General features: G+C 43.5%; 1 protein-coding gene across 4 annotated transcripts in view; it reads left to right on the top strand.

Moving 5' to 3' along the window:
• LRIG1 (leucine rich repeats and immunoglobulin like domains 1) overlaps nucleotides 1-24,131 on the top strand; it is a 114,394-nt gene that overhangs the window by 22,910 nt on the left and 67,353 nt on the right. For all 4 annotated transcript variants that reach the window (XM_058562597.1, XM_058562588.1, XM_058562606.1 and 1 more), the window contains one exon: nucleotides 14,864-14,935. In XM_058562597.1, coding sequence (XP_058418580.1) covers nucleotides 14,864-14,935 — 72 coding nt within the window. The remainder of the gene's footprint in view (nucleotides 1-14,863; nucleotides 14,936-24,131) is intronic.

Raw genomic sequence — 24,131 nt, 5'->3', positions numbered from 1 at the left:
AGCATTTGTGTGTTCGTTAATTTCCAGAACAATGTGAGTGACCAGTGGCTTTTCTGCTGTGTTGTATTATCCCAGGCATCGTTCCCCGTGGCCCCGAGACATCAGCCCACCCACACCTGTGGAAATAACCATGGGTTGGCTGTCCCACTCATTTGCCCTTTTGGGTTTGCTGTTATTTTCTGCCCCTAAGGAGTTAACTCAGTGTATTTGAAGGAGCAACTGCACCCACTGAAATTAGTTGTTTATGAAAAACAAAAACCAAAAAGTGGACCCATCTCTGTTTACTTCAAACTCCATGGTGGCAACTTCCAGAAAGCCCTTTCAAGGCGGGATATGAAAAGTGTGGAGGTGGTGGGGGTGATAGATCTTCCTTGAGATCCTGTGTGGTTAATGTGTAACCTCTTTAACAAGGCCTGTGGACATTCATGTGGCCTTGCCGATTCATAAACCCAGGCTGTGGATCATGTGTTGGTAGTAAGTCCACGGCTTTGCAGATAACCCATACGCCAAGGTTAATTTCCTTTGGTTGAAAAAACAACCACCACCACCAACTGGTCACCCTTCTATCTGCGGCAGGTTGGGGACACTCAGATAGTGGCTAGAAAAGGCTTCCTTAGATTCCCTCTTACTGCATCCTCGACACACATACACATGATTTTAGAGACAGGGTGAAATTGAGATCAAAGGAGAGGTGGAGAGAATAAGGTCTGAGAGGAGAGGGCATCGGACCCTCCTTTTTGTGGGGCGACTGAGTGGAGAGGTGTGTCTTCCTCACGTGGATGAGACAGTCTGATCTGAGATCCAGGCAGCTTGCCTCTGGGATGAGTGCTGTTCCACCCATATCTGCTGCTCCTTTGTGCATTGGAGTCTTGGGAATTGTCCATTTGGAGGGGCCAGATTAGAAATGAGAGAGCATGATTACAATGAAGTCTTATCAGCAAACCAGCATGATTTTGTCCTGTATTTTCACCTTACTAGAATTGTCTAACTGTTCCATCGGAGAGAAAAGTAATTGCCCGAGTTTGGATAATGTGAAACCCAGAGGCTAAGCTTAGACCCAGGTAGTATGTATCTGCCTTAACAAATAACATTTTGAAGTGCTACCTGCCCCTACTGGCAACAGAAGCCATCAGTTAAATAAACCAGCTGTTAAATAAGAACAAGAACAGGAGTGTTTGCACAAACCACCTTTAAATTTTCTGATCCTTGATGAATGTCAGTTGGTTTGTGAATTATTAACTTCAGTGTGCGTGAGGAAATACTGGCCGCTTAAAGTGTTGTGTATATTTTTATGCAAGAAAAAATAAAACCGACCACACCCTCAGCTGCTACCATTTTGGGCTCAGTGCTTGCCTGCTTTCACCCAACAGGCATATTTAAAGCAGAGGCAGGAATGTTGGCCCCTCACAGACCACACGTGCACCGTATATCATAGCTCATCACTTGCCATTGCAATTGTGCTTAGGAAGCAACTGAAGTGATTTGCAGCTTGTTGGCAGATATCAGTTTGATGATCCTTCTCAGGCTTCATGGAGTATCCAGAATCCTAGTGAGGTATACCCATCTAGTTGGGAAGAACTCTGTGTGTGGAATCAGCGAAGTAGATTTAGTGAATCATAGGAAGCTGGCTAGAATCTTTTTAATCTCAGTTCCCAGCAACTTGGCAAAAGGGCTTTGAGGCAGGTTCTTTAATTTGTCACTGGAGAGAGAGCCATCTTTCTCTAGTGCCTCCATCTCCTTGGCATGAAAACCTGAAGTCAGCCTACCCCACTAGGCCACCACAGTGAGTCTCCTTGGAAGGAGCCAACACAGCCGACCAGGGAGCTGCAGGTTAGCATCCATTGCAGAAAGGGGGCTTGAGGACTTTGAGTGACGGAAAGAGACTTGGAGGAATCCATTTGTGAACGTGGTTTCCACAATGCACAACTATTTTCAGAGGTCTCAAGGGCCTCCTAATATTGAAAGACTAGTTATCTTTCCTGACTTTCACCTGGGAAGGGAAATCATCTATAGGCCTTTATTTAGGGGGTGAGGGAGGCTAAGGGAAGAAGACTCCAAAAAGGGTGAAGGAGAAGGGATCCTCGGAGAATTGGAGCTGACCAAACAGGGCTATTGCATAGCACATGGCTTCCTTTGAGCTTCACATGCCTTTGGGTCTTGGTTGCTGGATTAATCCTTCAGTGTGAGTAAGTCACACTTAAAAATGCCTGGGTGTGGTTCTAGGGGTTCAGTTACTTTACTGCGAGGTCTAAGCTTTGCTCATTTCCAGTGCAGAAAACATGCATGCCATGAGAAGAGAGAAAGCTGGCACTTTGTTTCCCTTCTCCATCTCTTTATTGTCCTCAGGTGCAGTGCCATTTGATATTGGCAGTTCTGAAATACATTGAATGCTTTATTCTCAAGCTGCTGAGATTATTGCTGACATAGACCGTGGGCCCTGCAGCCAGCCTCCCATATGGAAATGGAAGAAAAGAAACTCAAGCTGTAAATGAATCTCTGTTTGGGGGCTTTGTAGTGGCAAATTACGTGAATGAGTGAATCAAAAAAGTGCCTGGTTTAGACCATCGTGAATACCTAGGCCTTAGATAAATATTGACACCAGCAGTGTGACAGGCCTCCCATTTGTTTCATGCCCCTAGGAATAAAAGATCTTTTCTGAGGCGCTTGTCACCTTATAAACCACCCTGACGAGTTTGTGCAGGTGCTTTCTGCAGTGGCTCTTTGGGTTGGAGAGTGGGTGGCTTTCTCTTTGTGCTTGTGCAAGCTTAAACATTCCCGAATCCAAACCTGCTTTGGCTTATCGATCACGGTTGAGTTTGCTGCAAGTAAATGTAGTGGCCGGGACAGTTTTGCACAGTCATGCTTGTGTGGCCATGTGGACTGGACTTGGGATTGGAACACCTTTTATTTGCTTTGACAGTATTTCAGGACTGAGTGTGGAGGAGTGAGGAGAAAGGAAAGCCAGCCTGGCCAGTCTTAGCTGGAGGACAGGCTGGGTCTCACAGCTGAATGCCTTATGGAGCGGACTATGCCTCACCCTGAACCATACTGCGTTTGCTCCTCTATATCTTGAGGTGCAGAACTGAACTACCCTCTAACTGAAGAGGGCTTATGATGCTGATTTTGTTTGTGTGGAGTATGCAGGAGCAAGTCAACTCTCACCCACTAGATTCCACTCCCCTCCCCTGCCCGTTGGCATGCTCATTGGAGGCAAGTCATGATGGAGAGGTTGACTAGCGCAAGCTGCTGAGCAGAGACTTTAACAAACGTAGATCTGATTACATACTCTTTAAAAAAGAGTGATGGTGGAAGCTGGGGGGTCGTGTGTTCATCAGGTAACAAGTGTTAAGCAAAGAAGTTGTAGCTGTTCGGAGGGCAGCTGCCTTGATGCAGCTGATCTCATGGGTGTCTCGGTTTGGTGTGACCCATGGGCCTCGATTTCCTGCTGAGGTGGGAATTGAATGGCTCTTGTCTCTCCCTAGCACACAGAGGGGATATGGAGTATCCAGAAGTACACATGGTGTTTCTTAGGTTTCTCCAGCCTGTACGTGGGACTCCAAAAGGAGTCACTTATGATTGATTTTTGGTAGGGCTTTTAATCACCTTTGCTGGTGATTTATTTTAAAAATGGACTCACATTCTGTAGGTACCATTATTCATTATTTGGTTAAGATCTAGTTTAGCAAATGGAATTTACCGCTTGGATCTAACCTTTAAGACACATCTTTGGCATCTTCAGGAGTAAATGACCTGGAACTATAAACTGTCAAGAGGCGGGTGTGTGTGTGTGAGGAGCTCTTGGTGTTAGGATGCACGGGGCCTTGGTGAACGTGGGTGGACTATGTGGAAGAAGTGAGGCATCTTTTTTAGAGGCTTTGGTGAATGATTGAAAAAAAAAAGAAAAAGAAATGAAAGTATATTGTGGCTCAGTCATTTTCACGGCCAGTTTTCCATTTGACATAATAAAATTTTAATATGTTCAAGGATGGAGGTCACGTGCATCATCTGATTCTTTGTGCTTATAATTTCAGTAAAAAGGAAGTTCCATATTTTAATAGCAGAAACAGTCTGTAAAAAAATGCATGTTGAAATACTGTGTGTTTGTTGCGCCTTGACTTAGTATCTTCGCAGCCATTTCAACAGCCAGAGCCAGAGAAGTCGCCACAGCCCTGGGAAAGCGATGTAGACCGGCTTTTAAGTTTACAGTGTTTCATGACGTCTTAATATCGTAGACAGAAAAACATTGCCTTTTGGCTTCAGCTAGACATTTCATGACACACATTAACTTTAAAAAGCCCAATGGAAAAATTGACAGTACAAGATCCCAAGTCGATAAGCTAGCTAATAAAGTCGGCGACTTAACTGTTAGCCAGGAGGCTGACCTTTTAAAACGGTGCGTTTTCTTTAAAAAATACTTAGCTGGAGAGGCTCGCGTGCCTTCCTGTAATACAGCGGATGTGTTCTTGAAAAGTTTGGGTAAATTCAGTTTTTGAATTTGGCTGACTTCACACCAGGGATCTGTTCTCTGCATTTGAGCAATCTTCATTTTTAAGTTTTGAGGTAGCCAGGAAAAGAAAGGAGAATAAATCTAGGAGATAATATTTGAATATTTGAAACCTAGAAGATGATATTGGAAACCTAGAAGAGAATATAGTATTGAGAATGTTTGATGATATTTGAAGGACCCTTGTACTTCATCCATTTGTAATACAGAGTATCATGGTAAATACGCGTAAATCTGGGCTTGTATATTAGCTTCATAGATTTTGGGTGCTTGGGCTTCTCACAGGCACAAAGAGACGTCAGAGACATTAGTGAGTGGTAGGTATGATTTCACTTGGAAAAATAAAAGATGCACATAATTTCCAGTGGAAGCTGATAGGGGACTCCAGTGCGCACCCCTAGGAACTTCTGGCTTCCCAGAAAGGATTTTCCTTATGAGTGGCTTCAGTCTGGGAAGCTAGTTACACCCACTTGTGTCATTTGTCCCTTAAAATTTTGTGTCTGTGGGCGGGGGAGGAAAGACATGCCGATAACACTAAGGTAAGCTGTTGTTTGAACAGATGTGTTTGCTTAAAAAAAAAAAAAACACTTTCATTTCCTTCTTCCTCCCCTTTAAGGGGGGGACAAGTAGGCAGCTTAACTATATATTGCTCTTTTGTAACCCAAAAATCTATTTGCCTAAAATAGCCCTTGTAGATACTTTCTTTCACAACATCCACAAACCCTGATCATTATATGTCCAGAGGTGAGTTACCACAAGCGTTATTTTTTATCTTTTGGCATACATTTCTGTAACATGAGGTTTGTATACTATTATTTTCATTGATTGGATTATGTTAGAGAGTGAAGTGTCAGAAATGAGCGTTTAAAAAGCCACAAAAAAGGGGCCGGCCCGGTGGCGCAAGCCGTTAAGTGCGCGCATCCCGCTGCGGCAGCCTGGGGTTCACTGGTTCGGATCCCGGGCGCACACGACGCACCGCTTGTCAAGCCATGCTGTGCTGGCATCCCATATAAAGTGGAGGAAGATGGGCATGGATGTTAGCCCAGGGCCAGTCTTCCTCAGCAAAAAGAGGAGGATTGGCAGATGTTCGCTCAGGGCCGATTTTCCTCACAAAAAAATAAATAAAATAAAAAGCCACAAAATGCCTTGATCCTTTCCTAGTTCTGGGAAACCTCTAGATAAGAGTGTTTAGAACTGCGTAAAATAAGTCGGAGGGAAGGGGGTTTTTGTTTGTTTTTAATATTTTAATGAGTGTCTGTTGTACTCAGGGCAAGTAATAAGTTATTGGAGGTTTCATTTCTGAAGACTCTCGAGTCACTGGTATAGAATTTCCTCATCCCTTTATCCCAGTGAAATCCTCTCTTGTACCTTCTGCCAGAAAGACAGGCTTAGAATTTGGCCTGTTCTTATGACCAAGAGTACGTTTTATGGGGCTGTGTTAAAATAGTTATTTTCCTCTCCGATAGCGACGTTCCTCTCAGGGCCCTTAGGTGTGGGCATGGAGTATGTGAAATCACTGTGTCAAGTGGAGAATCATTTCAATGTTGGAAAAGGAAATTGATCACATTATCAGATATGGTTGGTGGTTGTGCCATCGTTCCCATAAATTCTGTTGGGTGACACATTCAATCAAAGAAGTGTTCATAAGGTGTTGCTAGTTTACATCGTTCATGTGTAAACCCAAAGTTAATGAATTTTAAAGCTGCATCATGCTTTTAATAAACACCCTATATTTTGCAGTGGTGGTTCCACAGGAAGCTGATCTCCTGAAAGTGGACATTTGTAGGGCAGAGTGGTATAGGTGGAGGTATTGGGAAAGGAAAACAGTAATCCGTGACCAGAGGGGCACTGGTGGACTTTACAAAGCACGTGGCTAACCGAAGATTCCAGATTTATCCTCTAGATTGTGTCCCTCACTTCCTGTCCCTTTTTGCCAGACTTGTTTTAGCTGCTACAGAAGCAAAAGTCTCCGTGTCCTGTCTCAGTAGAGTGTGGTTTTCATTTAGGAGAATCCTCCTCCATCGTTTCACTGGGAGAACCTCCAGCCTCTGAGCGTCTCTCCAGAGGTGAGCGTGCGTTCTTGCTGCACTTCCTGCCCCCTCTGGGTCATGACTGATGAACCTTCTGCTCTCACTGGAGCGCCTGGTGCCTCAGGACGTGAGGGCCACGATGGAGAAGAGATTGATGGGGCAGGAGCTTCTGCTCTCAGGCACCAGCCACCCTCTGTTCCACAGAATGGCTGGGCTTTCAGGAGGTAAAGATTAAGCTGTGTGCTGGATGGTGCCCAACAGGGGTGAAAGGGTCCAATTGTGGAGGTGATGAGTTGGGAGAGTCCTGTAGAGCTTACGGACTCTCTGAAAGGGCAAATTTGTGATCCCCTTTTGGAGATGATAAAGTAGAGAATAGGTGACCAGACAGACTCCTGATCCCTCTCCCCTCCCTTCCCATTTCTAAGTCACTGCAAAGCCACTTTTCTAATAGCAAAACCAAATGGTGGCTGTAGGCACCTCTTCCCTGCTGGGGTGGTCATGGGTGGTGGTCCCTTTGTGGCAGGTTTGTGGCAGGGTCAGCCTGTGGCCAGCAGCTCGAGTTCCGTTTGTAAAGTACCCAGCAACTGCAGAGCTGGTGCAGCTGCAGTGCCTCCTCTTAATTAAATTAACTAATCTTTTGGAGTTAATGATGCATGTACCATATTTAATGAGAGACTATTAAGGGAAATTTGTGGGCTTCCCCCCAGTACTACCCCCACAGCCAGGCATGAGACTACTTACATAAAAAAACCCACATCACACCCAATTACTTTGTCTCTCTTTAGCCAAACTAGGATTTTGGTAGGAAGAACAGATCCTAGAATCTCCTGTTTTAGGGGATGATAGAGAGAACAAATGCTGATGGCTTTCAGTGATGGTATGCCTCCTGACCAGTTTGGTCAAAACTTTAAGTAGATGAACAAGGAGATATTCTGTTCCTGTGGAAATCAACTTTAATGGCCCTGTAGATTAACGTTCACGAGGGACCTGGCACTGGGATTTGTTAAGGTTTATATAACCCTTGACTTAACTGCCTGGTAGGTTGCAGATCTGACAATATAGGGCTACTCTTCTCGACTTTGCCCTAAAACCGTTTGTGTCTTCCCCGTCTCCATTCTAGAAGGTCCTGACTTCTTGGCTTTTTTCTTTTTTTTTTAATTCCCTACCCTCTATGACTTTTTTTTTTGCCTTTCTGGCCTTATTCCTGGTATTCTTCCTCAAAAACCATGCTCTTCTACTCTTCTTCCAGGTTTAGCTAAGACCTTGCAACTTCTAATAAATCTTTCTCATCGCAATTGACCTTCTCTACTCTGAATGCCATCTGGAGTCAGTGGTCCCCATGTCAGAGATGATAACCTCAGATGCCTACTGCAAATGAGCAAAGAGGTCCCGGGTGAGACAATAGGAGTGGTGAGGTCTGTGGTCAACTAGAGTACTTGCTAAGTACATTGAGCTGATTGCTCCTGTCAGGAATGCTGGCCCAGTGATTATTTTCAAGAGAAACTGGAACTTTTATTTTTTTGATGAAAACTTTAGGTTTCTCCAAACCCTGTTCAGTCAGAAACAAATTTCCCTACAGCCCAGCTTTGGACGAGGAACCACCAATTTGCAACTCCTGGTCTACCGTTCACAAGATGCTTGTCATGTTAGAGCCTTCGGCTGTAATTATTTGGTCATGAGTCTTATCTAACCAGTAGGTTGTAAACTCCTTAAGCTCAGGGACTAGATCTTATCCTAATTTGTATCAGAATTTATCACAGTGCAGTAGACGTTGTAGATAAACACTCAATAAATATTTGTCAAGTTTGACATCTGTTGGCTGCTAGAGGACAAAGACTTAGACCTGTGTTCAAATTAACACAAGCAGAGTGAGATGTGTGAACTATTAAGGTAGAGAAGCACATAGAAGACCTAGGGGATTATGGAGGCAGGCCTGGGTAACTCCTCTCCAATGATGTCTTAGGCATTAGAACTCAGAGGCCCACACTGATTTCTACAGCTGATTTTAAGGAGTAAAAAAAGGCAGTGACTCTGGGGTTCTTATGTAGCTAGTATGTGTTATCTCTTCTTTTGAGTTGCTGTAAGCCTCATTTGCATAGAGAATTATCTATGTAACATTTTCAAAAATTGAAATAACTATGACACATTATTGACTTTCTTAAATATACCTGACGAGAAGCTTACAAAATGAACTGTATGTATCGAATTGATATCCGAGTGATTTGCATTCATTTGATTATTTGCAGTTTATTTTTCCAAGCCTCAGGGTACGGAATATGTGGCTGCTTAGCCTACTAAAGAAAGATGGCAGCAAGTACAGAACCTCTCCTGAGTGGACCTTCTTGGGTGAAGATGTCAGAGGAATGATTAACATGCAATTTTAGCATCCTTAATATAAGCCTTTCATATGTATGATCAGGCTGTTCAGTTGTGGGCTTTGGTTATTAATCAGGGGAAAGCATCGCAATAGAAAAAAATCTTGATATTCTAAATATAAAAAGAAATTTATTCTCATACAACCTTATAATGTGGGTCTAGGGAACATGATGTGGTGATTTCATTGAAACTTGATGTGTACTACACGTAATTCCTCCGATGGTAAAAATGCAGCAGAAACAGCCTTAAAAGCTTAAGGGATTAAATAACTTTAACAAGTTGTATGTTCTTCCTCACTCGCACCCCTTGAAATTTGAAAGGACGGATCACTTTTTCCCAGTTAGTCTTAAGCAAGTGACTCCTTTTTTGATGGGTGGCAAACAGTGCGGTTTCTGAGGTTAAGAGATGTGCAGCTGGAGTCCGCAGTTTCCTGAGAAACACGAGGTTCCCAGGCTAGTCTTGGGCACCCCAATAGTGCTCAAGAGTTGGGTCATTGCATTGCTTCACACTTTTCTTTCCCACTGTATTATTCAGTTTAGCAAACATCTGAAAGCTTAAGATATGCAAAGTCCTGTGACATTCAGGAGTCCACACACGGTTGAGTAATGGGAAATAGGCTGGCGTAGAAACCAAACTGAATAGGAAAACCTCATTCCCCAGGGGATGCCTGTCACAGATTTAGGACCAGTTCCTTCGACTTTGAATTACGATTCCTATTAATGTTGAAAAATATGACCATGCGTTGTGCCTCTCTTCCCGGCCAGAGGTTTTGCCTGTATTGTCAGTGGTCTATGAGCAATGCTTGTTTTTAGGGTGAAGTGCTAATTATGTTGTCTAACGATGTGGGGTTATTTCCTCACCACAGCTTACTCAAAAGTAAACGGAACTTTTTATCCCTCAGCTTCCAAGGAGTCAATGAATTATTGTTTGCCAGCTTTGAATAGCCTTTGCCAAGTTTGTAATATGTGGTTCTGGTTGTAATCCAGGAAGATGCTGGTCAGATTATGTAAATACCGATTAAGCCTATAGAATTACACTCAGAGGGCATTTTTTATTGAGTGTCCTCCTAGTAAGCTGAGTTTTCAAAGGCCCTTTCCTCTGATGGGATGGTTAAGAACTTTGTGTGCCAAAAGGATGTGGGCTAATACAGGTGTCCATACCGCGCCACATTTTCAACAAAGCTCTTGAATTACTGGGAAATTCAAATTTATTTTTAAAATCCAAGTTTTTTCTGTAGGTGCCGTTTCACATTAAATGTTTGTTGATTATCCATGATTTAGAAACAGCGCAGTTTAATAGAAATTTCAGTGATGATGGAAATGACCTCCGTCTGCTTTGTGTAGTACAATAGCCTCTAGCCACACGCGGCTGTTGAACACTTGGAATATGGCTGGTGCAGCCGAGTAACTGTTTTATATAATCTTAATTAGTTTAAATATAAATGTCAATAGCCATATTGCTAGTGCTACCAAATTGGACAGCACAGGTTTACATAATAGTGGGGATTTCTCAGCTATTTAAAGACTTAGCTCTTCTAATTCTGTGGGGTTGGGGTTGGGGGCTTTGTCAGGAAAAATGCTCAGCGAGCAGATGGTTGTCATACACTGTTCAACAGTTTGCTTTTCAGACACGAATAAAACCTGGATAAAACTTGAGCTGTTCTCTGCAGAGGTGCCTCTTGTGTGTTCTGCAAATGGGGGGCTGGACAGTCATCTTTCAGCAGATTAGCTGAAAGAATATCTATGGTCTGGCTCAGTTGTTCGAAGCTCTGTGCACCCTTTGTGCAAGAACAGGGAAAAATTGTGTTATGACAATGGCTGACAAAATGTTTAATGAAAGCTGCAATTGGCAGTAACTAAATTCCCTGAGGTTTCTTTCCTCTCCTCTTTGCTACTGAAAGGTGCAGAAATGCTTTTGACAGCATCTGTCCTGCTGACAGATGAATTGTTTTGACAGGAGAATCTGAAACCTTCAACTGAAGACACATTCAGATGTCGGGCCTGGTAAGGGGCGATTGTGTTTGTAGAAATAAGTGAGATGCTTTAGATTTGTGTGCATGTCAGCTGCCACCTGAAAGAAAGGCCTCGTTAAAGGTTCTTCACTCATTAACCCTTTGATTGTTCTTTGGGCCTGAGATGAGAATTCACCTCCCTCTCTGCACAGTTCTTGGACTGAGTAAATATATTTCCTTGATCATTGAGAAATGAGTGTTGTTGGGCTGGCCCCATGGCTTAGTGGTTAAGTGAGCGCACTCCACTGCTGGCGACCTGGGTTCGGATCCCGGGCTCGCACCGACGCGCTGCTTCTCTGGCCATGCTGAGGCCGCGTCCCACATACAGCAACTAGAAGGATGTGCAGCTATGACACACAACTATCTACTGGGGCTTTGGGGGGAAAAATAAATAAATAAAATTTAAAAAAAAAAATAAAAAAAAAAAGAAATGAGTGTTGTCAGTAAGCATAGCAATCAAAGGATTAAAACAAATTTTATTTAAAAATTGTGCTGGAAAAAAATAATAAACCAATGTTCATAGCAGCATTATTCACAATAGCCAAAAGATGGAGACAACACAGATATCCATCATCTGTTAAAGGGATAAACAAAATGTGGCATATATATCCGTACAGTGGAGTATTATTCAGCCATGAGAAGGAAAAGGAAATTCTGACACATGCTTCAGCATGGACAAACCTTGAGGACATTATGCTAAGTGAAATAAGCCAGACACAAAAGGACAAATACTGTATGGTTCCATTTATATGAAGTGTCTATAGTAGTCAAATTCATAGAGACAGAAAGTAGAGTGGAGGTTGCCAGGCATTGGGGGAGGGGAGGATGGGGAGTTAGTGTTGAATGAGTGTCAAGAGTTTCAGCTGCAGAAGAAGAAAAAGTTCTAGAGATGGATGCTGGTGATGGTTGTACAACAATGTGAATATACTTAATCTCACTGAACTGTACACTTAAAAATGGTTAAGATGGCACATTTTATGTTATGTATATTTGACCACAATAAAAAAATTATGCTGGAAGTTTGTCTTCTTGAAATGAGCAAGCAAGGAAATGTCTCTGAGGATTTTGTTTCAGATTATATTTGTCAGGGAGAACACACTAAATATTTTCCCCATTTCCTGATAAAGCAATTAATGATCAACAGTTTGTCTCAGGTTTCAGGACTAGCCACTTCTCTGACTTAAAAGCTAGGCAGCTCTGTGTCCAAAAGTAGAAGTCATTCCAAGAGACCTGAGCTTCAGCTGCTGTCTTCTCTCTGTGTTGTTAATAGGCACTCCGAGAGGAGAATTTCCCTTTAGAGCTGGTCTGCTGACACTCGTTTGTTGAGACATGGCTTTTCTAGTTCATTGACAGTCGAAAAGTCACCACATCCAGGCTGGTCGAGTAAGAGCTTAGATTTCCACTTACAAGTATCTTCATCTCCATTGCTACTTACTGAAATCTCACTGTTAAGTCCTGATACTGTCTGGCTTCTTGATAAAACTAGCGTATGGAGACCCTTTTCTCAAGTAACCTTATCTAGAAAGCAGAATTTGTACGTTTTTGAAATTTAAATACATTCTAAGGGAAAGATGGACTAAGGGGTGTCATGATTTAAAATGGTTTCATCCTAATACTGAGTTACTGAAGATTATGGACCCTCGTGGGGTGGGAGTAGAGGGAAGTGGTTTCATTCCAGAAGTTCAAAAAGCAGCCACCAACCAGTTAATTGCCTGAGACCCGGATCCTGTGAGCCCCAGCTGCACCCCCCCCCCCCCCCCCCCCCCGCCCCAGCCGCATATGTAAGCCAGAAACAAGTCATTCACTTTGAACCTAATAGCTTCAAGAGTCAGTGGCCTAGATATCAGGTTGAAAACTGGTTGTCCTCAGGTCAGATGTGGCCTGCAGGTATGTTTCGTTTGGCCCATCCAGGGTTACTTTTCTTTTTAAGAATTGAAAAGATTTCATGCAAGAATTCCAAGTTTGAGCTTCTCTTGCAAACTGAGAAGACTAGTCTGCACTGGTCTTGTTTGTAGAGACAGGAGCAAATGCACCTTCGGATGGGTGGGCAGGCACTGCTCTGTCGGCCTCATTCCACACCTGGCAGGGTGACCGTGCACGTTAAGTACTTGCCTTCTAGCCTCTTGCCTTTGTGGTTTCTGAGTCTTTCTCTGATGTCTCCTCCAGCTCAACAACTCCCATTACCTATGAGGATATAAATGTTACAGTCACTGTAAACTCACAGTAGCTGTAGACCCAGAAACAACATTTCCATCACCCTTTTCCACATTATCATGTAATATGCTCAAAATACACGACAATTTCCATCTGCCCTTTTTCTGATGTGGGGGAATTCTCTCCATTTGTGGGTTTTCTTTTCCAAGTCTAACCTGTTCATTTCGATGTACCCAATCGTAAATAGCCCAAGCACAGACAAGCCCACACTTGACTTCAATATGTGGTTTAAAAAATTACCACCTTCAGTTTTTGTAGTAACATAATCTCTGGACAAATTGCTTTTAATTCAGGCTGTGCCTTGAACACAGATGTACCATTAATTTCAAGTGTAGATTGACTTTAATTTAGATGAATGTCTTGAGTTGACAGTGAAATGGCTATCGGCCCTAGGTTAGTATTGATTGGAATGTCTCTGGAGTAAGTTTCAAAGATAGTTGCCACTTATGTGCCACTTAAGAGACAGACTTTAAACTCATGATTTGTAGTATAATTAATTGACAGTAACGTCAGTGGAATTAATAGCTGAGATCAAAATTGTTAACCTCTCCGGCATACACAGGACTAGATGTATTTTGGGGGCAGGGAGCAAGGTGCAGAGTGCAATAAGAGTGAGGGCCTATTTGAACCCCAATCTCTGTGGATTCCGTTCCTGAAAGATTAAGCTGGTCTGGGTTGAGGGTGTGATCTGAGAGGCTCAGCTGACCAAACACTGCCCCGCCTGCTCCTTGCCTGCCTTGAAGGGTATAGCTGGGGGGAAGAAGGGAGAGAGATGTGATTCTGAATAGTTGTGACACATGCCATCATCCTGAGAAGGCTGCCCGCATGTGAGGCTTTCACCGCCTTTGGTTAACACCCACATGCTTTCCTGTGACTGTGGCTCCTCTCTCCTGTGATGATCACTGCCAGTATTTATTCATCGACGGTAGGAATGCCGTGTTCATGTATAGCCTTATGATTAGGATCTGACAGTGTTCACTTTTTTAAACAGTCCCTTCAGCTTTGACTATACATCTGAGCAATTTTTAGTCTTAAGTTCTTTTTAGACCAGAGTTTCTCAACCTCTGAATATTACTATTGACTTTTTGAACTGAATCATTCTTTGTTGTTAAGGGCTGTCCGTGCATTGTAGGATGTTTAGCAGCATCCTTGGCCTCCACCCACCAGATGCCAGTAGCAGCCCCCCCTTTACCTGCAGTTGTGATGACCAAAAATGTCTCCAGACACTGCCAAATGTCACCCCTGATTGAGAACCCCTGATTTGTGGACAACGAAGGGTCAGCCCCCTCTTTTCCTTTACTACTGCTTGATATTATTTGATGCTATAGTAAAACATTGATTTAAAAAAATGCCATTTATAATAATAGCCTTGGACTTGATATGGTGCAGTGTATTTGGACCAGCATACGCTAATGTAGGTAGAGGACTGGCTTACCTTAGAATTTCTTTCAAGGTTGCTAAGTGGCAAAATGGTATTGATTGAAATCCATTTGGGTTTAGCCAACTTAAGTGATTTGAGATTTTCACAGTGACTTGTTTGTGGATGCAAGTGGGGAGGAGGTATATCTGTAGATCTTAGTATCAGTAAGGTTACTTAAAATAATGCTTGAGATGGCATTTATGAGGGAGAGGGCTAGGGTTTTTTGGGGGGAGTAGAAGATTCCTGAATTTTGGGTGTAATGCCGGATATTGATTCAATCGTTTCTTGTTTTTCTCTCCCTTTACCAGAAACCTGAGTTACAACAAACTTTCTGAGATTGACCCTGCTGGTTTTGAGGACTTGCCAAATCTACAGGAAGTGTGAGTGCTTTTCCCCAAATCTTGGGGGTTCGGGGGGTGGAGAGCTCCTTGGGAAGACCCTCTCATATTGCAGGCTTGCTCACTCCCCTGGATCAGCAGTCTAAACTTGTCAGAAGGAACATTTGCGTACTGGCTAGCGGTGACAAATATCCTGCTTACTTAGCTCTCCTTCACTGCAGCCGCTGTCTTCTTCCTAGGCTGTCAGCGATGGGTGTGTTACAGTCCAGTAGGTATGGAGTTACTGGAAATCACGGGTACATGGTGGTGTGTAGGAGAGTCCCCTCCCGTGTGGGACGCCTTGTGGACCAGCTGGGTTAACACACAGGGCTGGTACTTCCCCACAATTCCCAGGGAGGTAAATCAGCCTGCTCAGCATGGGCATTTGAGGCCAGCCCACCTCTTCTGTTTCCCAGGAAACGAAGGTATAGAAGAATGGACAATAGAGTCTTACCTTTCCCTTCCCATCTCCAAACAGAGCTAGGCATTCCTGCCTCTGGAACTCTACGCTTACTGCCTCTTGCAGTGTCCCTTAAATCAGACCTCAATCTTTTCTTCTTCTTTTAAATGTAAAGAATTCTGCTTTTAACATGGATGTTAGGATTATCAGGAGTTTTAGCTCCATAGAGACTTTAGAGAAACTTTCATTATAAGTCATGCATATCCAGTGCAGAAAATTTAGAAGCTAGAAATATGTAAGGACAAATTAAAATCACCTGTATTATCACCCAGACATAACCATTGTGAACATTTAGTGAAAAATACATACCTGTACAAATATGGTTTTGGGACCAAACTGGATATTATGGTTTTATATCTGTTTTCTACTTATCCTTACATTTTTTGAATACTTTATTATGTAAATTAAAAATTTTTGAATATCCCATTTTAATTTGTATATAAAACTACTACACATGGATATTCCATAACTCATTCACCCAGTGCTTCTGTTGTTAGATATTTTTATTAGACATTATTAGGTAAGCTCTTTATGCATTTTAGCTATACATAACTGATAAAATCCTTGTTTGTTATTCTTTGATTCCACTGTTGACGATTTATCTAAAGGAAATTTAATTTTATGAGCTGGTGCAATTTGCAAAGTACTCGTGTTCCCTACCACCATCTCCAGATTCTCCAAATTGGCGTTTATGATTTCCATGTCTGCTTAAAAAAAGTTTAACCTTCCCAAGTTAAAGGAACATCAGAGTTGGAAGGGACCCTTGGAAATACTTTGTCTAAGACCCTCATTCTCCCATAGGAAACAGGCCAGTGGTGGGAGCAAGGGAGGTTGAAGCGGGTGCCTGTGTAAGTTTGCTAGGGCTGCCGTAATAAGATACCATAGACTGGGCGACTTAACAGAAGTTTATTGTCTCACAGTTCTGGAGGCTGGAAGTCCAAGATCAAGGTGCCGACAGGGTTTGGTTTCCTCTGAGGCTCTCTCTTTGGCTTGTAGATGGCTGCCCTCCTGCTGCCTTTCCACATGGCCTTTCCTCCCTGCGCACACATCCCGATGTCTCTTTTGTGTCTCAAGACATCATCTTCTTAAAAGAACACCAGTCATATTGGATTAGACCCCACCTATATGACCTCATTTAACCTTGATTATATCTTTAAGTACCCTACCTACAAATACAGTCACATTCTGAGAAACTGAGGGTTAGGACTTCAGCATATGAATTTTGAGAGGAGGGTCTATCAGGGACCCAGTTGGGTTCTTAACCCAGTGATCCACGCACATAGTGAGATGAGAATATTCAACTTCTGTGTGTTAAGTCTCAGAACTTAGTGATTTCCTTAAGAATTAGACAAAATCAAAATTGGGGTGTTTCTTCTGGCATCATTCAAGCTTTTGTTTAATGTTTACTTGCGTACCTACTACATTCCAGGCCCTGCTCTGGGTGCTGGGGGTACAGAAGTGAATAAGACAAACAGGGCTGGGACTAGGGTGAGGCAAGTGAGGTTAATATTTAAAAAAAATCAAAATGAATGCAAAAAAAATCCGTGACAAACAAAATATAAAAAGTTTAAGTAAAGACAGGATCAATGTTACTGATTTTCCCTTTTGCCTCGGGCTCCACTATGGCGTGTCATGGTGCTGTTGCCGATCCTGTCTTGATGTGAAAACTTGGATATTTTGTTCATCATGGACTTTGTTTGCATTCACTTTGAAATTTTAAACGTATTGTGTTAAACTATTCTCCATCCCGGCTCTTGAGTTTTTGGTGGCCCCTTAAATGTTACAATCCCTCCTCACCCATCCCAGCCCTGCAGACAAACCGCGCCTCTCACAGAGCTGATATTAAGCTGGGGGAAGATGTGCACTGAACCAGGAAACCACTGAGTCTTACTGGTGATGAGTGTTCAGGGGGGAATAGAACAGCATAATGGGAGGATTTTTTCTCTTGTAAGTTTGGAGGGTTGATAAGGGAGCTGGGTGGTCAGGAAGGTGACAGCTGAGCAGATGTGAGTGATGTGGGCAGAAAGGACTGCAGATAATACAGGGCCTCGAGGAAGGAACGGAATGAGGGCCACTGTGCCTGACGTGCGTGAGGAGTGGGGTATATGGCCAGGGCCTGGGTCCTGTAAGGCCTGTGGGCCATGTTAGGTTATAGTTCCGGCCATCATTAACCCCCCATCAGTTGGGGGCATGATAGATGCTCCCGTGAGCATTTTCAGTGTTGTTCTGTCTTGCTCTCTTTTTCCATTTGTTCTTTCCCCAGACAGGCTTTCAGTTTTCATTTGGTTTGCTCTTGACCTCCAGCCTTTAGTCCTCTTCTACTTGGTACTTTTTGGAACTTATTCCCCACCCAGATCTAGAACTGAGAGCATCTGACCTAGCCAGTCCTTCACTGGGGATACTGGTTATGAGTCTTAAAACTAAATTTCTCATGTAACAGCCACAGCAATCATAGCAGCACTGTGCCAAACCTTTGGTGAACACTGCCTCATTTAATCCTCATGCCAACTCTCAGATATAACTTATTTTCTTTACAATCATTTTCTCCACTTGACAGAGGAGGACACGGAAGCTCAGAGAGGTTAAATAAACCTGTGCAGTGTTATGTGGTTGGTAAAGCTGAGAGTTGAACTCAAATCCATTTCATTCCAAAACCAGTGCATTTAACCCTGAATTTGCACTGCCCTAAATTCCCACATCCCTCATCTTAACCTGTAACATCCAACTGAAGATTTAAAAAGACAGAAAATCCAGTGTTTTCTCCTTGCGTAACTCTTCCTGCACCAGTCTTGTCTTTCTAGATACAGAGTATTTCCTCCTATTCCTCCAGTCCCCTTGTCCAAACCCACACTGGCCTCCAAGTCTACCCCTATTTCTCTCCTCACGGCTTGGCTTGTCTCCCTCCTCTGAACTCCTGTTGCATTTATAGGCAGGCTGAGGCTCCTAACCCCATCTTGTGCTCTTTCTGTTTTGTGTGTGACTTCTTTCCTTCCTCCTGCAAATGCACTTCTGAAGGTTGACCAGAGCTAGCCATTGTGCTAAGCACTGTACTCCTTATTGTCACTTCCACCTTTCTCAGACGAGGCTGAAATTGCACAGCTAGGAAGTGGTGGAACTGGGCCTGCACCCCACCCCCCCCGACTGACTCTTGTCCCATGCCCTCTGTGGCAACACCACCTTCCTGAGTGTGGGAGTTCTAAAGACAGAGATTGCATTCTATGGATACAATATGGTGTTGTGGGAAGAACGCACATTTTGTAGCAAACAGATGTGAGTTGAGTTCTCATTCTGCCCCTTACTGGTCTGTGTCCCTGGACAAGTAACTTAGCTCCTCAGCGCTTCTTTCCCCTCTTCTGTTACATGGACATAATAAAATATTATTGGTATTATAATAATGTCCAGGGCCTTGCACACGGGGAGGGCTCACTGAAGGTTATTTCTCTATGCTGCTGCTTTCAGAACCACACAGCCCCCCCAAGCTGGGTGCATTATTAAGAAACAAATCCTTGAGGGCCAATAGGTTGAACCTTTTACCACTGTGACCACCTCCAGTCCCTGGTGTCACACTGTGGGATGGACAAGACAAATTCCCTGGTGCCCAGAGCAGTGGAACTTCTCACTGATAAAGATCCAGGCCTTTCTCTAAGGGGATTCCAATACATTGTGGAGGCAGAAAGAGGCTGTCAGGAGTGACGGGTGGGGAGATGGGGAAGGATGTTGAAGAAAAGAAAAAAATCATAGTTGACACACAATTGCTTCTAAATGAACTGGGCTTGAGGGTTTCCCAGGAGCTGTCATTTCTCCTCAACCCTGCACAACCATCTGAGTCTGGAAACCTCGGCGAGAGGGGAACCACAGGCTGGCAAAGCAGTGGGCGGTGGTTTTTCAGCGGTGGTTTTATTTTGGAGGCCCAGAACCACAGAACATTGTGGGCCGGTTGGAGAGAGAAAGCGAGCCTGTTGGAGGCCCCTAGAGGACATGAGGACACTTGTGCAGCTCCTGCCAAGCCACAAGATCTTCATTGCCCACAGCTCTGAGGAAAGCCCACCAGGGAGGGCCTCCAGCCAGGGGTCTTGGACGTCAAGGCTCATCTATTAATAAGAGGGGCTATTTATACCATCCTCTCTAAAAACTGCGCTCAGATCACGTTACTGCTGCCTGGCCCAAGAAAGCTTAATGTGGGTGCTGCCGTGTGCTTTCCAGGGCCATTGACCTAGAATGTTCCTGAAGGTGGCGAGGAAGCCTGCGTGTGCCCTGCCTTTGGGTATTTATGGCTCACCCTCTTTGTGCATCAGGTTTATGCTCCCTGATGCGAGTGTGGTATGTTTAAGGGAGGGGAGAAATAACCAAGGGGGATCGTTTTGAGGTACTGATTTTTGGCTGTGAATTACCACCCCCTGTTAAGCATTTACTATATATCTGGCTCTATCCTAAGCTGTTAGGTTTAATTATTTCAGCTAGATCCTGCCAAAACCCTATGAAGTGGGTACTTGTGCTATTTACATTTTTTGGAAGAGGAAATTAAGGCACAGTAAGGTTGAGACATGCTGAAGGCCGTTCAATGGATAAGGGGTAGGACTGGGGCTGAATGAACCCAGGGCTTCTGATTTAAAAACCCCAGCTGTAAAATCTCCTCCTAATAATCCCTGCTCTGCTGCTCTGTAACTGTGCCTCAGTTTCTTCTTTTAAGGTGGAGTTGATAATTTAGTATCTTCCTCAAAGGGTTGACACAGAGCCTGGCACATAGTAAACATTTGCCCTAATTATTGTTTATCATTGTTAACTTAAAGTAACCATATCCTATATCATTATAGTAAAATAACTGTAGCTGGCCATCTGGCATAGAAACTATATATCAAAGAGTCTTGCCAAAGTAATTATTTCGTATGCCTTATTTTCCAGTATGTAAACACCAATAACAGTTATTGATTAAATGGCTCTGAGTCCAAAATCTTTGTGCCTACCTACTATCGACGACTTTCTCCCTTTTAAGAAACAAAACCAGCAGAAGTTCCAACCCCCTGCCCAACTTTATCATTAATTGCAGCTCTCCTCGTGCTTGGAAGCAACCAAAATGTCTACGAATAGCAGACTGGCTAAATAAATTATGGTTCATTCATACCATTCATGCCAGCAGAGGAGTACTCTGCAGCTGGTTAAAAGAATTACAGAGATCTCCAAGATATATTACTAAGGGAAAAACTGTGGTACAGAACAGTCTGTATAATACACAAGCATCTGTGTTAAAGAAAAATATGTGTACCTCGCTAGTAGCTGGCAGCAGGAGCTTCCTCTTGGAGGCAGACCAGAGGGCTGACGTGCAAGGAAGCTTTATTTTTCACTGTATATTCCTGGTATTCTATTTTGACAGGGTTTGAAATTTTTGCTGTGCACTTATATCAACTATTCAATAAATAAATACAGCAAAAAAAAAAAAAAAGCGCTGTAACCCAAAATTACTCTTTGGGTGTGTTTTTCATTGTTAAAGCCTAATTTGATTGTGATAGTAATAATAAAGTACTCTGAAACGTCTTTTTTAACATTTTGCATCTTGCAAAACGTAAAAACTTCCTTTAACCAAGCCAAGCAAATGGAAGCTTGGGAGAGAGAGAGCTGAGGGCCCAGAAGGCCCAGCTCCAGGTGCTTCCCTGGGCTCAGGCAGGCCATGCAGCCCCACTTGCCTTAGTCACACCTCTTTTAGCTCCAGGCTTGGGCCACAGTCCACGATCTCATGCATCTGGGGCGCTTCTTGGTCCTGAATCACCAGGAAAAGGTTCAGTTATAGAAGCCAGACATTTTAGAAGGATTGTTAGCGCCTTGGATGGAAGTAGGTATGGGGGGAGTGTGAAGGGTGGAAGACTGCACAACCCTAGATATTCAGAAGATTTCATCAAACACTATCCTGCATTCCTACAGTTGCCTTATTCGTGGAGACTGTGCTAAACTTCCCGAGGGCCCTTTCTCTCCAAGCTCTGGCTGTGCTATTTTTGACCAGTCTCTATTTCAGGCTGGCAAGTTGGTCGTGTCTCAGCGAGATCAGCCTCCATTGCCTTCTGAGGACAGTATTCTCGCTTCAACAGGAGACAGTGAACAAGAGATAGCCGATGCTGGTGGAGCTAACAGGCTTACGTTGAGCTAGCAGTTCTTTTTACGTAGACGTGATCGACAAGTAAGCTGGCCATGCATTTCTTCTCCTTTGGGCTCCAACTGTCCTCGTCATAAATCAGGCAGCACTGTGAGGTCTGAGCCTGCGATTTCTGCCTCACCCTGTTGACTCGGGGCTGCTGATCCAGGCGTAAAATGCCCCGTTTATCTTCAACACTGGTCCACTGCCCCTGTACACTCTGCTTTCAGCAGTTTTGTCAAGATTTGAAATATTATTATGATGCCCCTTTTCCCTGTTCATTTATTTCTGTGAAATTGGGTGGTACAGTTTGTCGTGTGTGGAGCAGAGCTGGCCTGAGACCAAGCTCATTCAGCAAAAGTTCCCCTGCAGAGAAGTCCATACTATTTGTTTCAGGTTTAAAATCAAGTCAGATCCTACGCAAGCTGAAACACTACTACACGTTGCCTAAGGGGTTGTGAGCTTTCCAGCTCGCTGGCCTTGATTTCACCTGTGGCTCTCCTGTGATTCGCAGTCGTACTTGGGTTTACCTGGGTCTCTGCAGCTCTCTGGTTGTGTGGCCCTAGGCTAGTGACTTAAACCGGAACTTGATTTAGAGAGCTTACCTATAAGGCAGGGAACAGTAGTTGTTCCTGGTACCTAAGTCGGAGTTGTAACGATGAACTTACATAGCACATGTGGAGTTGATGCTGTATTATAAAGAAATGGAGGGTAATGGGTAAGAACTCAGACTCTCTGGGCCACTGCCACTTACTGCAGGGGACCTTGGTCAAATCACTTAACATCTCAGTGATTCAGTTTCTCATTGGTACAAGGGAAATGTTCATGGGACTTGCCTCCTAGGAGTCTAAAGATGACTTCATACACTGAAAAGCTCTCAGAGCTGTGCCTGGCACACAGTATGCCCTCACAAAGTTAGCTCCTGCTATTATTATTATTATTACCACCATCATCCGTGTTTTAGAAAAAATCTCTAAGAAATGAAGAGTTCTTAAGCAAGCTGCCTTATTGGCAACAGGTCTTAGACCTTAGATTTTCTTGCTCTGATAAGATCTGAAGGTCTCTTCTAGTAATAAGTACCTTGATGGTACTATGAAAATTTATTAGTAGAGATTCAGACTGATGGAGAGTTTTTAGTATCTCTGTGCCCACATGAGAAATGGATCACAGCGGGTTTGGAGAGGGAAAAGGTGAAGCAGAAACAATTTGATTTAGGGAGCAGACAGATAAGAGACTGTTAAAGTAATTAGTTGTCTATTTCAACACACAAACAAGGGCCCTTTAAGTGGAGAGAGGATTGCCGCATGATACGGATCTGCTTTCTCTCTGCCAGATGCTTCAGTCATGAAGCTATTGAAACAGACATTCTGTGTCCCACGGCCCAGTAATTGCCAAGCTTCATCTCTAACTGGCTTTGGCACTGAAGAAAGCAAATGGGATAACTCAAGGCCTTTTCCTCTTTTTTTTACTATTCATTTTCTATAAAAGATGGCACACAACCAGATTATTCTATTCAAGCAAATGCTAGCTGTATACTTGTATGAATACAGCTGTCATTTCAGTGGCCTTGTCTTCAAACAGTAACAAGATGCTCTATGTAAGACATACTCTTAAAAAAAGGAGAATAAGATAACTCAGCTTTATCCCCTTGATTCTGCATCTCAGAATTTCTTTCCAACTCATCACCCAGCAGAAAGCCTGATCACTGTGTTTTGGCTTTCTTAAGGACTGTTGGGCTCACTTCGCAAGTCTGATTTTGGATTCTCTTCCCAGATTTGGAAATACATGTCCATGTAAGGAGGCCAGATTGCAAAGCCTCTGGGGGCAGACCAGGCAAGCTGTGTTTTGGTTCGCGGGCTTCCCCTTCCATTAAGAGAGATGAACTATGGAAATACAGATTTAGAATGTTCGAGCGGGAAGGGAGCTTGGAAAACATCTCTGGTCTGCAGAGGATTTTCAAAATAGTCTACATGCAAAAGTGTGTGTCCGTATGTATGTATTCCTGGAAAACGTGTCTGGAGGCTTCATCAGAATTCGAAGAAATTGGAATCTCAAATAGATGAGCGTCTCCAAGTCCAGCTCCCTTGTTATTTCACAGATGAGGCATTGGAACAATTGCTCCACGTGTTCCAGGTCCTTCAGAACTCAACGTGCCTGCATGAGTCTCTGGCTCTGGGTCCAAACAAGTTGCCCTTTGCCAAGGACAGAGCTGTGGTTCACAGATCACCTTGTCACAGACACTTCAAAACAACCAGGAGGGGATGGGCTTTCCTCCCTAAATCCTTTTTTGACTGTTTCAGCCCACAAAGAGCGCTCCCTTGATAGTCTTGGGGTGCTTTTGTTTGGCACCGTGCATCTTGGCCTTGGTCGCTGTTCCTTGTTAGTCTTGATTTCTGGGCTAGATGGGAGACACCCCCTGAGTGTTTGTTTCTAAATCACAGGTGTGAAAAATGGTTAGTTTATGTGACCTCCCATGACTTCTCTCCCTTTAAGAACTCGCTTGTAAATTCTTTATCTTTTATTCAGCATTACAATATAATCTTACCATGGCCAACTCAACCCTGTGTTTTTGATTTCCCTTGTATGTATATGACTTCAAACTACGAATGTAAATT

Source organism: Diceros bicornis, chromosome 2 (genome assembly GCF_020826845.1).
Source record: "Diceros bicornis minor isolate mBicDic1 chromosome 2, mDicBic1.mat.cur, whole genome shotgun sequence".
NCBI lineage: Eukaryota > Metazoa > Chordata > Mammalia > Perissodactyla > Rhinocerotidae > Diceros > Diceros bicornis.
This window is presented reverse-complemented; position numbering and strand designations above follow the sequence as displayed.